Here is a 14336-nt window from a genome sequence, read left to right as displayed (position 1 = left end):
TCAGTCCCAGGGTGTTTAACTCCTAATTGTTGAGACATCGCTTTTGGCCACCCCATCCCCTTCCCATGTAGGATGTTTTCTCCTATTCCTGTCGATTTTTAAAGGGGTTAATGGAGGATGTTATTCATTTATTGCCTTGATTGACTAGTAATTGGAGCTATGGAGCTGGAAACATAAATGGCAGAGCGCATGTGAAGGTTGTCAATAGTTATGGCAATCTATATTATTAAAACCATTTGTGTGTGCACCATTCCCCCTTCTCCAGCCTTGCATCTGCTTTACCAATTCCCCCTTCTGCAGCCCTGTATCTCCCTCACCAATCAACTATCCAGCTCTTTGCTTCCCCTCCCAGTTACACTTGTTACGTGACCACGGTTTCATTTTTCTACGAGTATCACTTTAAACCGCCTGGATGAGGTGAGACTATGACTTCAGTATAACAAGCTGTGACAGACCACTGGGACTTTAGGAAAGAAGGAGAGAGAGAGAGAGACAGAGATACTTTCCCATTGGATGTGTGACTGTCACTTCATATGATCCATACGTGGTTTTTGTTGGAGTATTCTGTGGCGAACACTTTTGTTAACCCTTACATGGTTTGGGGTACGTTATGTGGTAACCCCCTGTGCTAAGATATATTCTGTGACTGTTACCTTGTGATATTTCTCCGTGGATTTCGGGACAACTCGGCAGATAAGATCTTGGGTGACCGTTATTTCGTTTTCCCAGCGTAGAACCTGTGGAATTCTTTCTGATCGCCTCCTCTGTACATTTTAACATGGATTTACCAGTCCCTCCCCTCGCTTATTCCATGGATTACTGGACCTTACTAGTTTGCCATCTTAAGACTTTAAGAACTGTTCCTAAGCTTGACAGTTTGGGAGCCACACACACATAACACTGTTAACTTCTGTTTATTTTGTTTAATCTCCTATATTTTTGAGTAGATACTATTAAATGTAGTGGTTTTAACATAAAAACCTGACTCAATTTGTGATCTATTGCTGCTGCTGCATAACACACTTTGTGGTTCTTCCTCCCCTTCCACCACTTTCATACTCTCTCTCCTCATCTTTTTCTCCCAGTCCTGATGATGGGTTTCAGCACAAAACGTCAACTGTTCACTCTTTTCCACAGATGCTGCCTGGCCTGCTGGGTTCCTCTAGCATTTTGTGTGTGTGTCGCTTGGATTTCCAAAGTGTGCAGACATTCCCTTGTTTGTGTCTGTGAGGAGAGTGAGAGTGAGACGGGGGGGGGGGGGGGGGAGAGAGAGAGAGAGAGGGGTGGCGGGAGAGAGAGAGAGGGGGAGAGAGGGAGAGAGAGAGAGAGTTTCAGTAGAAAGAAGTCTTTACTTTGATTTTACACATCTCAGCTTGACATATCTCAGAAACAGAATCAGAATTAGGCTTATTCGTGTGGAAGCAGTACAGTGCAAGATATAAAAATAACTAAGTTACAAGAATAAATAAATAGTGCAAAAGTGAAATGGTGTGGTAGTGCTCAATTGTCACGGACAGTTCAGAGATCTGATGGCAGAGAGGAAGAAGCTATTCTTAGAACACTGAGTGTCATTCTGACATTCTGGCACCTGTACTGTACCTCCTCCGTGATGGTAGTAGCGCAAACATGTCCCAGATGATGAAGCCCCTTATCGATGGATGCTGCTTTCTTGAGGCCGTGTCTCCGGAAGATTTCCTCGATGGTGAGGAGGCTTGCGCCCATGATAGAACTGGCTGCAGCTTCTTGTGAGATTTCTGCTCAGGTCTTGTTTTAAAATGTAATTGTGGGTTTGAAAAGTCACTATTGTGTAAAGCTGCTTTCATAACATTTTTACAAGTTGTTTACTGTAAGACAACATTCTGGATTGTGATGTTATCTGTTGCATGTACTTTGTAGAGCAGAGATCCCCAGTATTCAATACCTAGTCATTGTCTTCAGTTTTCATGGAAATAGAAAGAAACAAGCATAAAAGGAGACAGGCTGCATTGACCCAGATTTAGATGGATTTTTCTGCAGTGAACATACCGCTGAATGGGTCAAAACAACTAATCTTTGATACACCTGCTCCAACATAACAGGGAGGTGTCAGCAAAACTCCATACCAAGCTGGTGTAAGGAGTGGCTACTGAGAATTGAAACAGACCTTTCATCCAAAGAATAGTAATGTGAAATACTTCTCTAAATTGCACTTGATAATGTTCTGCCTAATTACAATGATATCCACTATTATCATTTATGCTGAAGGAAGTATTAAATGTAATCTATAAAAGAATAAATGATTAAACAATAGCTTACGGACTCAGAAGAAAGAACAACATTAATCCCAATTGATTTACAAGGGAATACAATTCTCGTTATCAGTAAATTTTAACCCAAACAAGTTTCCAGCACTCTCTCGCAACAAAGAAGCATTCCTATTTTAACAAAGCAAAGAAGCCATTTTAACAAAGAAAAAGAAGAAACCCCCTTTACACTAAATTATTTCAAGATCATTGTTAAAACATAATAAAGTTAGTAATATTTTCTCATATAAAATTATCTTCCGGTAGAGGCTTCAAGGTGGCGCCAATCAACCCAATATCAGCACTGTATTAGAGGAACTATTTGAGGTGTTTCCAGGAGACAGCCTGCTCATGGACGCCGGACCAAAAAGGTGCAGGACATGTGCTGTGGTAGGGAATTCTGGGAATTTGATAGGATCCAAATATGGACCATCGATTGACTCTCACAATCTTGTGATGCGGTAAGTTGCCTGGAGCAGTGGATTTGTTTAAAATATTTGTGCATATAGAATTTACCAAATGACCCCATAAGAATAGTTATTTCCTTAGAATTATGCTAATAGATAGAAAATGGAGGAGGTGAATTAAGAGAAATGTATGTACCTCAAAATTTGATTCTATGCTATTCTGAAGTTTGTTCAGCTTTTAATATAAGATAGTATTTTTGATTTTAAAAAGGCGGGGATATTGAAATCAATAAACTATGGGCTAATTATCTTAGCATCTGTAATAGTGAATGTTTTTAAAGATGCAAAAGAGCACTTAGAAGAAAATAAGGCAATCAAGAAAATGTAGAGGGTTCATCTTTGACCGTTTGATTGCTGTTGATGAAGTTATATCTATTGCGAGGTTGATCATTACTTAATTTCAAGAAAGCTTTGATAAGGTGTCATATCAAATTTTATTGCCAAAAAAAGCAAATAGAGTAGGAACAAATATGTTGGTGTAGATTGAAGAGAAAGCTATTTGCCATACGTGTTTTCTCTAACATGATATAATGAACAGTGTGTCACAGAATCAGTTCTGGACAGAGTAAAGGATTTGCAAAACATGAGTACCCAAACAAGTACAGCAAGCAAATAAGAGTCTAGATAAAATTAAGAATATCTAATAAAAAGTTATTGTTTATTGCATGTGGAAATAAATCCAAAAAAAACACAGGTAATATGTAAGTCATCAGCAAGACCTCATCTGGAGCACTGTGTACAGAACTGACCTTTTTATTTAAGGAACAACATTAATACATTGGAAGCAGTTTAAATAATGCTTACTTTTGTCTTGTTTTCATATGAGGAAAGATTATAGAAAGTAGCCTTGTAATTAATATCCAGAATGGTATGGGGCTTACCTAATTGCAACATATGAGAATCGTAGGACATTTGTGAACGTGTTTTACCTCTTGTGGAGAATCAAGAACTTGGGCGTCAATGTTTAAAAGTAATAGGGTGACTGCCCATTTAGGGAAGAGATTTTTGTTTTTCTTAGAGTCACGAGCTTTGAATAATTGTAAGGCAAATTTAAATAAGTTCTTGATAAGCAACGGGATGAAAGCTTATTAGAAATTGAAAAATTCTAGAGTAGATTCAAGAGGAATAACGGAAAAGAGCTCCAAAAATTCACAACCCTCAGAGTGAAAAGTGGTCAGAATTTGGCTCATTTGCTTCATTTTCATTTTTTCCTATTAAAGTGGACAAGATCACACTTTCCCACATTATGCTCCATTTGCCAGATCTTTGATCACAGAACGAAATATTGACCACGACTCTGGATCTCTACAAAAAGAAGCACCACACTTCCAAATAGTGGTCTAGCATGTGTAACCTTTCCTCATAAGGCAACTTCCCAAAACAAATTTTAGAAAACTTCCTATGAACTCTTTTATTTCCTCCCTTCTATTAGAGTCACCCACTCCTAATTTGTATATTTGGAGTATAGAGGGATATGGACTAAACACTACAAAAGGGGACTAATTCAAGTTATAACTTGGTTAGCGTGGATAGTTTGGAGTGAAGGGTTTGTTTCCACGCAGTGTTTCACTTTGACTCGAAATGTAAATAAATAAACATTGTCTATAGAAACCAATTTAGATCTCATTAAAAGAATGAGCAAGAATTTTCTGTGCATTTGCAAAATGAGCTGCTCTTTTTTTTCTTTTCGTATAGGATGAACCATGCAAAGACCGTTGGCTACGAGGCGGATGTGGGTAGTAAAACCTCACATCAATTCATGTATCCTGAAAGTGCACAAAACCTAGCAGAAAATGTTTCTTTGGTCCTGATACCATTTAAAATATTGGACTTACGGTGGCTAATAAGTGCCTTTACCACGGGGAGGATCACCCGGTGAGTCAGATGTTAATTCTTCCCAAAAGAAATACACATGAACATATAATGATTCCAAGATAGTTAGATGTCCTCCACATTAATGTCACTAATTTTGCTCTTTTTTGCTTCTGTGCCCTGAAAGCATTGACTCATTATGAATTACAGCATTTAATGGGCCTATAGCTCTTTCTTAGCGCACACAAGTAGCCCTTGACAGGCTGTCTGACTTAAATCACCATGGGCTGTCAATGATGTGTAAATTCCACTCTAAAACATACATGATGGTGCTTAATACAATTTAGTGATTCATTGATTACATCCCATTAATTGTCCACACAAAAGCAGTTTAACGGTTGTGGAGGTAACATTGAAATATCCATTGAAAACAACAAATAGTAATTATTACATCAATGGTCCACAACAGGTCACAGATTTTTCAGTAAGTAGGAGGAACCACATTATTTAGATAAAATTGTGATATATTTCTACCTATTTGTGTGCTTGGAATAAGATGAATTGATGAAAAGTTCTACGTGATACCTTTTTTATTAACAGAACGTATACTCGAGTGTTGAATAAAATCAAGGCAGATAGAGATAAGGTGAGTTACAATTTATATATGCTGTATTTAACTGATGGTTAAGCACAGATGTATGATCTTCAGTGACAATGGAAGTGGCTTAGTTGTAGCTTATCTACTTATTTTAATTGAAGAACAGAACTAGATGGTACATATTTGAGTAAATCATTGCAAATATAAATAGAGTACAACAAAAATGATGGAAGCACACAGCAGGTCAGTAAGTATCTGTGGAAAGAGAAATAAAATTAAGGTTTCAGGGTTGACGACCACTTATTAAAAAACCAAAAGTGAGAAATGAAAGTTTGTTTTAAAATACAGAGGGATGAATAGAACAAAAGGAACATCTCTCACGCGTCGAGGCCAGGGCTGCTGGGGCTGTGTTTTAGTTAGTATCTTAGTAATGGCAACGAGGGAGAGATTACACCTCAAGTATTCTGTGTAATTTCGGCTTCCGTATCCAAGTAAGGTTACATTTACCATTGAATGAGTACAGCAGAGGCCTAACACATATTGGAGAGAGTGTGACTACCCTATGAAAAAAGATTAGGTCAACTAGGTCAACACACAGAATATGCAGGAGGTTTTGGAGCTCAGTTAGGTTTGCATTTACTAGAGTCTAGAAGAATGAGAGGAAATCTCATTGAAACTGACAGGGTTTAGCAGGCTTGATGTTGGGAGGATCTCTTCTTTACTGGGAGTTCTAAAACCAGTGGTCACAGACTCAAAACATAGGGTGAGACATTTAGGGATAAGATAAGGAAAAGTTCTTCTTTCAGAGGACAGAAACTGCTGGAGTTCCTTCCCACTGAACTCACTGGAGGCCTGATCACTAAATATAATTAAGAAGGCAATAGATAGATTCTAGACATAAAAAGCACAAAGGGACATTTGGGTGAATAGCGAAACAGTATTGAGAGAGAGGACCAGTCACAATCTGGATTTTACTGGGCGAGGAGAAATGTTAAAAGGTGAATGTGCATATTGATTTATGGTCAGTTTCATTGTGACATCCCAACCAGAGCACAGATCTTCCCTGCATTTACCTAGTCAACCCATAAGAACTCTGTACATTTCAAAGATCACATCTCTATCTGAACTCAAGGAATAAGTCTAGTCACTTATTCTGTCTTCTGTTACTCCATCCAATGGCAACCCCCATAAATTTCTTGTTCTCTAAGTCTATCCTCATAATTCATATATTTGTATGTTCATAAAATGCCTCTTTCTCAACATTAAATTTTATTGACCATAGAACAGTTCAGCAGAGTACAGGCTCTTAAGCCAATGATGTTGTGCTGAAGCTTTAACTTACTTAATGATCAATCTAGCACTCACATAATACTCTAATTTCCTTTCACCCATGTGCTTTTCTGAGAGGCTTGAATATCCCTGATGTATCTAGAGCTACCACCATCCCTGGCAGGGCATTCCACATACCTACTACTGTGTGCCAAAAAAACCCTTCTGGCATCCACCCTGCCCCAGTAGCTTTCTCCCAACCCTCTCCAATCTTCCTGTACTACTCCTATGACCAGTAAAGTTGCAATGATCATCGTGAAACACACAAGAATCTCTTCCCTCGCTTCCTGTAGCAAAGTGGTATATCCTAGCCGACCCCCTGAACTTAACTTTCCTAATGCTCTTTCTTAGCATTGACATTTTCCAGCCTATCAGCCTGTTCTATGCCTACCACGCATTTATCAATTTCCCTCTCACTGGCAAATACTGAAGCAAATTATTCATTACAAATCTCCCCTAACTCCTCCAACTTTAGGTACATGTTTCCTCTTCTATCCCTGATTAGTCTTACCTTGTCTCTAGTTATCCTACAGTCCACTTTATATGCAGAACAGCTATCTAATTCTCAACGTCGGAATTGGTGCATTAACCATCTGTCCCACCATATTCCCCTATAAATGGTTCACCTTGCCTCCAGATATTTTGTGTTGTAATTAGTAATTGTGTGCTTATGATCTCCTCTTTAGTAATACCTTCTTTTGCCCAATCCCTGGCCATTAGAAACTGTCCCCATAAGGATATTTTTAATCCTGTGTCTACTTCTCCCAGAAATGGTCTAAAACCCATTGGAATCCATCTTGTGCCTTTAATGGTAAAAAAAACCTGTGTGATGCAGAAATAACAGACATTGAGCATCTGAATGCCCAATTTGGTGTTCTTTAAATTTAGTTGCAGAGCAGTGCCAGCTGGTGGTATAGTGGCATCAGCGCTGGACTTCAAGGCAGTTGGTCCTGAGACCCAGACAGGTCCCAGCCTGTGCAGCCGCAATATCTGTGCGGGAGAAAGGCCTGGAAACCTACTTCCGTATCTTGTCATGAAAACCTTAGGCTCCATGAAGTCATGAAGAGTCAGGCTCAACTTAACAACTAAACAACAAATTTAATTAAAAGCACACAATACAATTTTGATATATTATCATGCATATATTTAACATTTGAAAAACTAACACATGGATGATAGAAAAATGGAGGGTTACATAAGAGGGAAGAGTTCCATTAATCTTAAGGGAAGGTTAAAAAGTTGGCACAACACTGTGGGCCAAAAAGCCTATACTGGGCAATAACATTCTGTCTTTTTTCCTCTCTTGTTAGTCCAATTTAGCTGACAGCTGTATCCTGGAGTACTGAAACCAGTACTTATTTTAGTTAAGAGTCATCAAACTTTGATTTAACACTGTAATCATACCATTTGGAGCTGCACCCAGCCACTGTAACGATACTTGCTTTGCCTGAATGAACTTTAGCAATGGATTTGGAAGTATGGCATAACTTGGCTTGTGGATCTAAGCTTCTGTTATGCTGCCAAAGGTGACATCAGCAAGCTTAAATTAAATGTCAATTCTACAACATTGTGAAATTCTCCTCTGAAAACAATAATTTGACAGAGAAACACCTGAAGCTTATTGCCTAATAAAAGAGTAGTGGAGGGGAGAAGGTCAATGGTTTCAAAAGTAAATCAGAGATGTACTGGAAGGAAATAGAATTGCAGGCACTGGGAAAAGAGCAGAAGACTGCTGTAAAATAGAGACAGCATGTGAGATGGGCTGAATGGTCTGCTGTGCCACAATGTCTATATGAATGGAAATATTCTACCCCTCCAGTGGTTCAACATCAGTGAAAGCGTATACTGTATGTTGCTACATTGATCCTTTATGTGCAAACTGAAGAATGTGACTCTGTCAATATCTGGATAGTGTGCAATCAAAAGAATTGAAAGGCAGGTCAACAACTGTTCAAAGTTCAAAGTAAATTTATTATCATATATGTCACATTAAAAAACCCTGAGGTTCATTTTCTTGTGGGCATCCTCAGTAAATCCAAGAAATGCAATATGAAGGATTGCACCCAACAGGATGGACAAGCAACTAATGTGCAAAAGACAACAAACTACAAATACAAAAAATAATAAGGTTGCTGTAGCGGTTTAACACAATCTGGCTACTTACACAGACACAATCAAGTGGCAAGCATCATACGGATAGGACAAACCATAATAACCGTCTGGATATAATGATACGGGATAAACAGACAAGAACAACTTATTTAATAGATATAGCCATTCCAAAGACACATAATTCACAGAAATCTCTAAGTGAAAACACCAGAAATATGCTGCATTGAAAGAGGAAATTGAAAGATTTTGGTGGAGATAGCTGGGACCCTGACAGATATTCCTTGGACATCCATTAGCTACAAGTGAGGTGCCAGAAGATTATTGGTTGGTTGATATTGGTGCTCCCTTTAAGAAGATCAGCTGATAAGCCAAGTACCAATGACTAATGAGCCTTATGTCAGAAGTGGGAGACCAATGGAAATAATCTTAGGGAGGACTGGTGCACATTTGGAAGGGCAGGGTAAACATAGTCTTTGTAGGTCTTGAGTGAGAATATATAAATATGACAAGCAAGGGGGTAAAAGATTAGTGGGGTATTGAAATATACAATAGGAGTGATGGTGATACAAGATGGACGAAGTAATGATGGTGTGGAGAAGTATGCTGACAGGAAGAGGAGTTGGGAAAAATTTAAGCCATCGAGCCTGGTGTCATATTTGCTTAATCTTAGTATTCATAGATCTGGAAAATATTAACCCAGCTCATAAACATGCAGCTAGATTTTCTGGGTATGTTCAAGCTTTGCATTTATTTTGCATGTTCACATCCTTGCTCTCCAAGTGCCTCTATTAACCTGTTGGCTCAGTCATTTATATCCCACTGCAACCCTGCCATCAACAAAGGAAACCACGTTTAAAAAAAATGTCAAAGCTCCCAGCATGCAGAAAAAAAAGAGCAAGTTGCGCGAATGCCAACCAAAAGGGTGGGGGGTGGGGGGGGAGACGAAGAACACAGAATATGAAACACTAAATCACAAAAACGTCAAAGGAGTCCGGGCTCTCCAGCACCATGTCTCTCGTTATCTGCTGGCTGCAGTGCTAATCCACTCCAGTTGAAATCATACAACACAGCAACAAAAAAAAAGAGCATCCAGAAACCAGAGGCACCTCATAATGTGAACTACAGAGTCCAATCCATAAATGGCATCAATTAAACTTTGCCCAAGATCCATATAATTTGGCAACATCAAGCAAGGGGAGAAAGGGAGAGAGGTAGGGAGGGAGAGAGAGAGAGAGAGGTGGGGAGGGGCAGTGGGAGGGAGAGGGAGAGAGAGCTCACCCACCCGCCTTCTGCTCTCATGCCCATTGATTTGAATCTGGCTTGATACTTTAAATAGTGGGATCAGTGAGAAACGGAGATCATCTTGGGATTGCGCCCCATCTCCAGGCTTCTTGGCCTTCAGACCGCATGCCTCACTCGAAACCTTGCTGAACTCCCTCAAAGTTAGTAAAGGGCCAGATTGCTCAGTCAGCCTGAAAACAAAATGTAGTAGCAGGACCAAATTTGAAAGAAAAGGATGAAGAAAACAAAGTAAAAGAAGTAGTTTTGTGGTCTGTCATGAAATATTCCCATCACCTTATTTGCCCTCCCACCCATACACAGTCTGCAATTGAAAGCCAGCTTATTTTCTCTCCTCCCCATTTTTCATGAAAGCATTGAAATGCCTTTACCTGTTTCTATTTCCGAAAGAGGCTGCCTGACCTGCTGAGAGTTCCCAGCATTTCCCGTTATTTCAGATTTTTTAAATATAATTTTATAAACTTATTGTTTGTCTTCCTCTAGACCAAAAACAAATCTCTAAATCAGATTTCTTGATCTTTATATTTTCAGGTATTAGTTGTGAACCCACATTTTTTTAAGTACATTCATAACAACTGGACTGAGAATCACGGGAGGTACTCATCAACAGGAATGATAACCCTAATTTTTGCACTTCATGTCTGTGATGAGGTAAATGTAGTTTCTTATATAAACAAAAGAATGCTTATTAATTTTGAACACTATGATAATACAGAGTGCAACCTGGTAACTAACAAGAGCACCAGTCACAGGCTGTAAATGTCTCCTCACATATCTTTCGGTTGAATTCAGGTTTTCTTTAGTTAATTAATATTCACGGCACACAAGGTTCTGGTGTTCTCTTGTGAATTGATGAATGGTGTTGAAAGGAGCATGGATGTCAACTGAGTCCCAAACAATTGCACTGCCTTCCACATCTCCTCCAGTGCTTCACACATAGTCTGGAAGTCATGCAAGCAGACATTTGCTTTGCAGACTCATTGCATGCCAACAAGGGAAAAGGATGAGAGTAGATGGACACTCCTCACTTGCAGTGTTATTCTAATATCTACAACTTCTCTTGCCTGCAGGTGGATGTTTATGGATTTGGTGCCAACAAATTGGGGCACTGGCATCATTACTGGGAGAAGAATCCGGGAGCAGGTGCTTTCCGAATAACGAAAATTCATGATGGAGATTTTGAAGCCAATGTCATCCAGACACTTGCCAATATTAGCAAAATACAGTTTTTCAAAGGTGCTTAAGCCTGCAAGAATGTGATTCATGTCCAGGCAAATGCATATTGTAACTGTCTGTATTCATTGAGGTGATGGAAATGGGAACACTATCTTAAACTCAGGCAAATAGAAAGAAAAACTATTCTGTACCATAATGTGCTTTAACTTTAAACTTAAAAGGGCATTCTTACTGTGAGATTTTGGTGTTCTTCTGATTTTTAGATTTCCTCTATCATTTTGATTCTATCGATTGTAATTCTCAATACCAGCCTAGTAAGATAATTTCATATTGTGTAGCCAGCAACTCAGTTAGCATCATCTCAACTCTTCGCATTCACCCTGAGCTTTGGTGAAGAAAGATTGCCAACCTGGCATGAATTTTAGTTGCAAGTCTAGAAAGATTCAAGATTCATTGGGGTCCTGCGCATGGTTATCTGGTTTTCTGGACAGAATAATTGATTTAAACGTTTCAAAAGGCAGGAGAAAAACTCTCCTCTTGGTTTAGTGCCTTAGCAGCTCAAAAGTTGACTTGGCAACATGTGCACAAAGGCATCTGGGACTTCAACATGATTCTTACCATCCAGATTTGCAGTTGGGTGAGATTACCCAGAATCACATATTAGCATCCTGGAATCATATCCTAGGTTGTCCTCAATTCTATAACATTTAGGAGAATAGTGAAGATCAGAGAGTAAGTACAAGGAAGTAAAAAACATGGACACAGTCCTGTCGTGCAACTGCACTATGTCTATATGTTTATAAAAAGGCTACTTCTTAACTGTGATTAAGAATTGTCAGTTAAGCTTTTTCTTCCATTCTTGCTATGAATTACTCAGACAACTTACTTTCAAGACTTTTGAGATCTTGTGCATTGAGGTGTTTATAAGGAAGACTTCCCATTCTGATCTCAGCGTGAAGAAGTATTCCTGTGCTGACTTACGACAGCTGCAAAGGATACTCTTGAAGTTGTAAAGTGAAGGTTAAATCAAAAGAATATTGTTATTCTTCAAAACAACTTGCCTTACGTTCCCTATTAAAGGTTAGCTGAGCATTTAAGCAAATGCATCCTGTGGAAAAGGTATTACATCAGAATTCAACTTCCTCCATAAAAACTTCTGCCAATAGTTTGATTTTCTCCGTTGAAGTAATAGCACAAAATATTTATGAAGACAAGTCAGGACTTTGATAGAACTGTAATGTTCACAGGAGAACATCCACCACAGAAAGAATAAAAATTACTTTATGGACAGAAACAGGACTTTAAAAAAGAACAAGTGTTAATGTTTCATATGTTAACAGACAAATGGCCTTAAAAGGGTGGTAGAAGGAACTGAATTTACTAGTCCAGTGAAGCTAAATGCATTTGAGGCAAAGAAAGGATCTACTGTGCATCTAATCACAAACAAGAGAAAATCTGCAGATACTGGAAATCCAAGCAACACACTAGAGGAACTCAGAAGGCCAGGCAGTATCTATAGAAAAAAGTACAGTTGATGTTTCAGGCCAAGACCCTTCAGCAGGACTGGAAAAAAAATGAGGAGTAGGATTAAAAGATGGGGGAGGGGAGAGACAAACACAAGGAACCTCCCTCTGGTGCTCCTCCCCCCTTTTCTTTCTTCCATGGCCTTCTGTCTCTTCAATCAGATTGCTCCTTCTCCAACCCTGGATCTCTTTCACCAATCAACCTCCCTGCTCTTTACATCATCCCTCTCCCTTCAGCTTTTACCTGTCACCTTATGTTTGTCTCTTCCTCCACCTTTTACACATCAAGAGAGTTCATATTGAAATAAGGTCTACTCTCATAGAAACCTACTCAGATTCACACAGACCCGTTGGGTCTTCAGAGTTAATTCCCTGAATTAACCTTTAAAAGCCTAGAGATGAAGAAGTCGCTAACTAAACTTAACCATTTTTCAGTGGAGGGGTATTGTCACTAATTTAGATTCCAGGTAAATTCTGACTTCACTGGTGAACAAGTAATTTTCTATCAAACATATTGTTGAGAGCCAACTTGACTTCTGTGGGTCCGTGAATTATTCTCAGAATCAAAGGCTTTTACGGAATTATTTTTTAGTTTAAACTTAATAATGGATGGAATGAAAAGTAGGGTCCAGTTTTTGAAGTTGAGGTGATAGGGGTGTAATAATTCTGAATTCTCTTGAATTTTGTATTCTATTGTATATTGTTTACTATTTAGGATTCAAGACACAAACCTATATTAGTAATATTTTAGCATTACAATAAGTTTAATATATAATCTATTTAATTATCTCTAATTATTCATCGCCCACTTTGGTGTTACTTTTTTGAATAATAATATGGGAAATTACTTCATAAATTAGTTTAAAATCAAAGTAATTATATTGTGCAGAGAAGTCCATTTGTAAATGAATCATATAGAACAGGGCTGTTCCAGCCCTTGTCCAATTTTGAAATGATGATAATATCATTCATGTGAAACGTGATAATACTGCCCTGTCAGGTGTCTGGTTTTGATTAATGTCCAGAAAGACTTCATTGCAAGCTGTTGAATTGAGAATCAGTTATATACAACTAGGTAGAAAACAAAGAATTCTACCAGCTTGTTGTAACTCTATGACACTACTCTCTGGCTGTAACAATACAGAATGAGACCCTGGAAAATATTGACTGTGTCTCTTATTTCATGAGTGATCTTTCAATGAAGGGAGATGTCAGCATTAAACATCATTGTTGCCCTCAATGCAGCAACGCAGCTTTCGTGAGCAAAAAATGAAAATTAAGATCTCAAATATAGCACAAAATTCATATTGCAGCAGTGATGGCTGACCTCTGCACACTTAAGATACATGGACTAGCATAACAGGCTATGTAATGGGGAGCTATTATCAATGCTGCTTCTGAAAAATTATCCAAATCTACAGGTAGGGTAAGTGAAGAAATGTCACATTATCTCCCAGGTCTATGTCGCCAGCAGAGTGATTATACTAAATGATCCCTGATGGATGGTTAACCCTGATTGCATGCCCAAAAGTAAGCTCCTAGAATAGACTTTTATACCAAAGTCTGACACAGTAGAGATAAAATTTGAGTATTTAACTAAGATGCTTGACATCCTAAACCTTTCCTCCCCTCCATCTCCAGTTCACACTGACTGCAGGGCATACAACCAACAGAATACTCTAAAATAATCCATCCATGCGACTAAAAAGGAAAACTGCAAATTTATTATCAAAGCACA

At 38.6% G+C, this 14336-nt stretch overlaps 1 protein-coding gene across 2 annotated transcripts in view; it reads left to right on the top strand.

Annotated features, from left to right (window-relative positions):
* LOC132396941 (CMP-N-acetylneuraminate-beta-galactosamide-alpha-2,3-sialyltransferase 1-like) overlaps positions 1–13775 on the top strand; it is a 60210-nt gene extending 46435 nt beyond the window's left edge. For both annotated transcript variants that reach the window (XM_059975073.1, XM_059975083.1), the window contains exons 3-7: positions 2550–2743; positions 4445–4624; positions 5162–5207; positions 10431–10550; positions 10970–13775. In XM_059975073.1, the coding sequence (XP_059831056.1) occupies positions 2550–2743; positions 4445–4624; positions 5162–5207; positions 10431–10550; positions 10970–11143 (714 nt within the window). In that variant the 3' untranslated portion in view covers positions 11144–13775. The remainder of the gene's footprint in view (positions 1–2549; positions 2744–4444; positions 4625–5161; positions 5208–10430; positions 10551–10969) is intronic.
* The last annotated feature ends 561 nt before the right edge of the window (positions 13776–14336 follow it).

The sequence above is a fragment of the Hypanus sabinus genome, chromosome 1, assembly GCF_030144855.1.
Source record: "Hypanus sabinus isolate sHypSab1 chromosome 1, sHypSab1.hap1, whole genome shotgun sequence".
Taxonomy (NCBI): Eukaryota; Metazoa; Chordata; class Chondrichthyes; order Myliobatiformes; family Dasyatidae; genus Hypanus; species Hypanus sabinus.
This window is presented reverse-complemented; position numbering and strand designations above follow the sequence as displayed.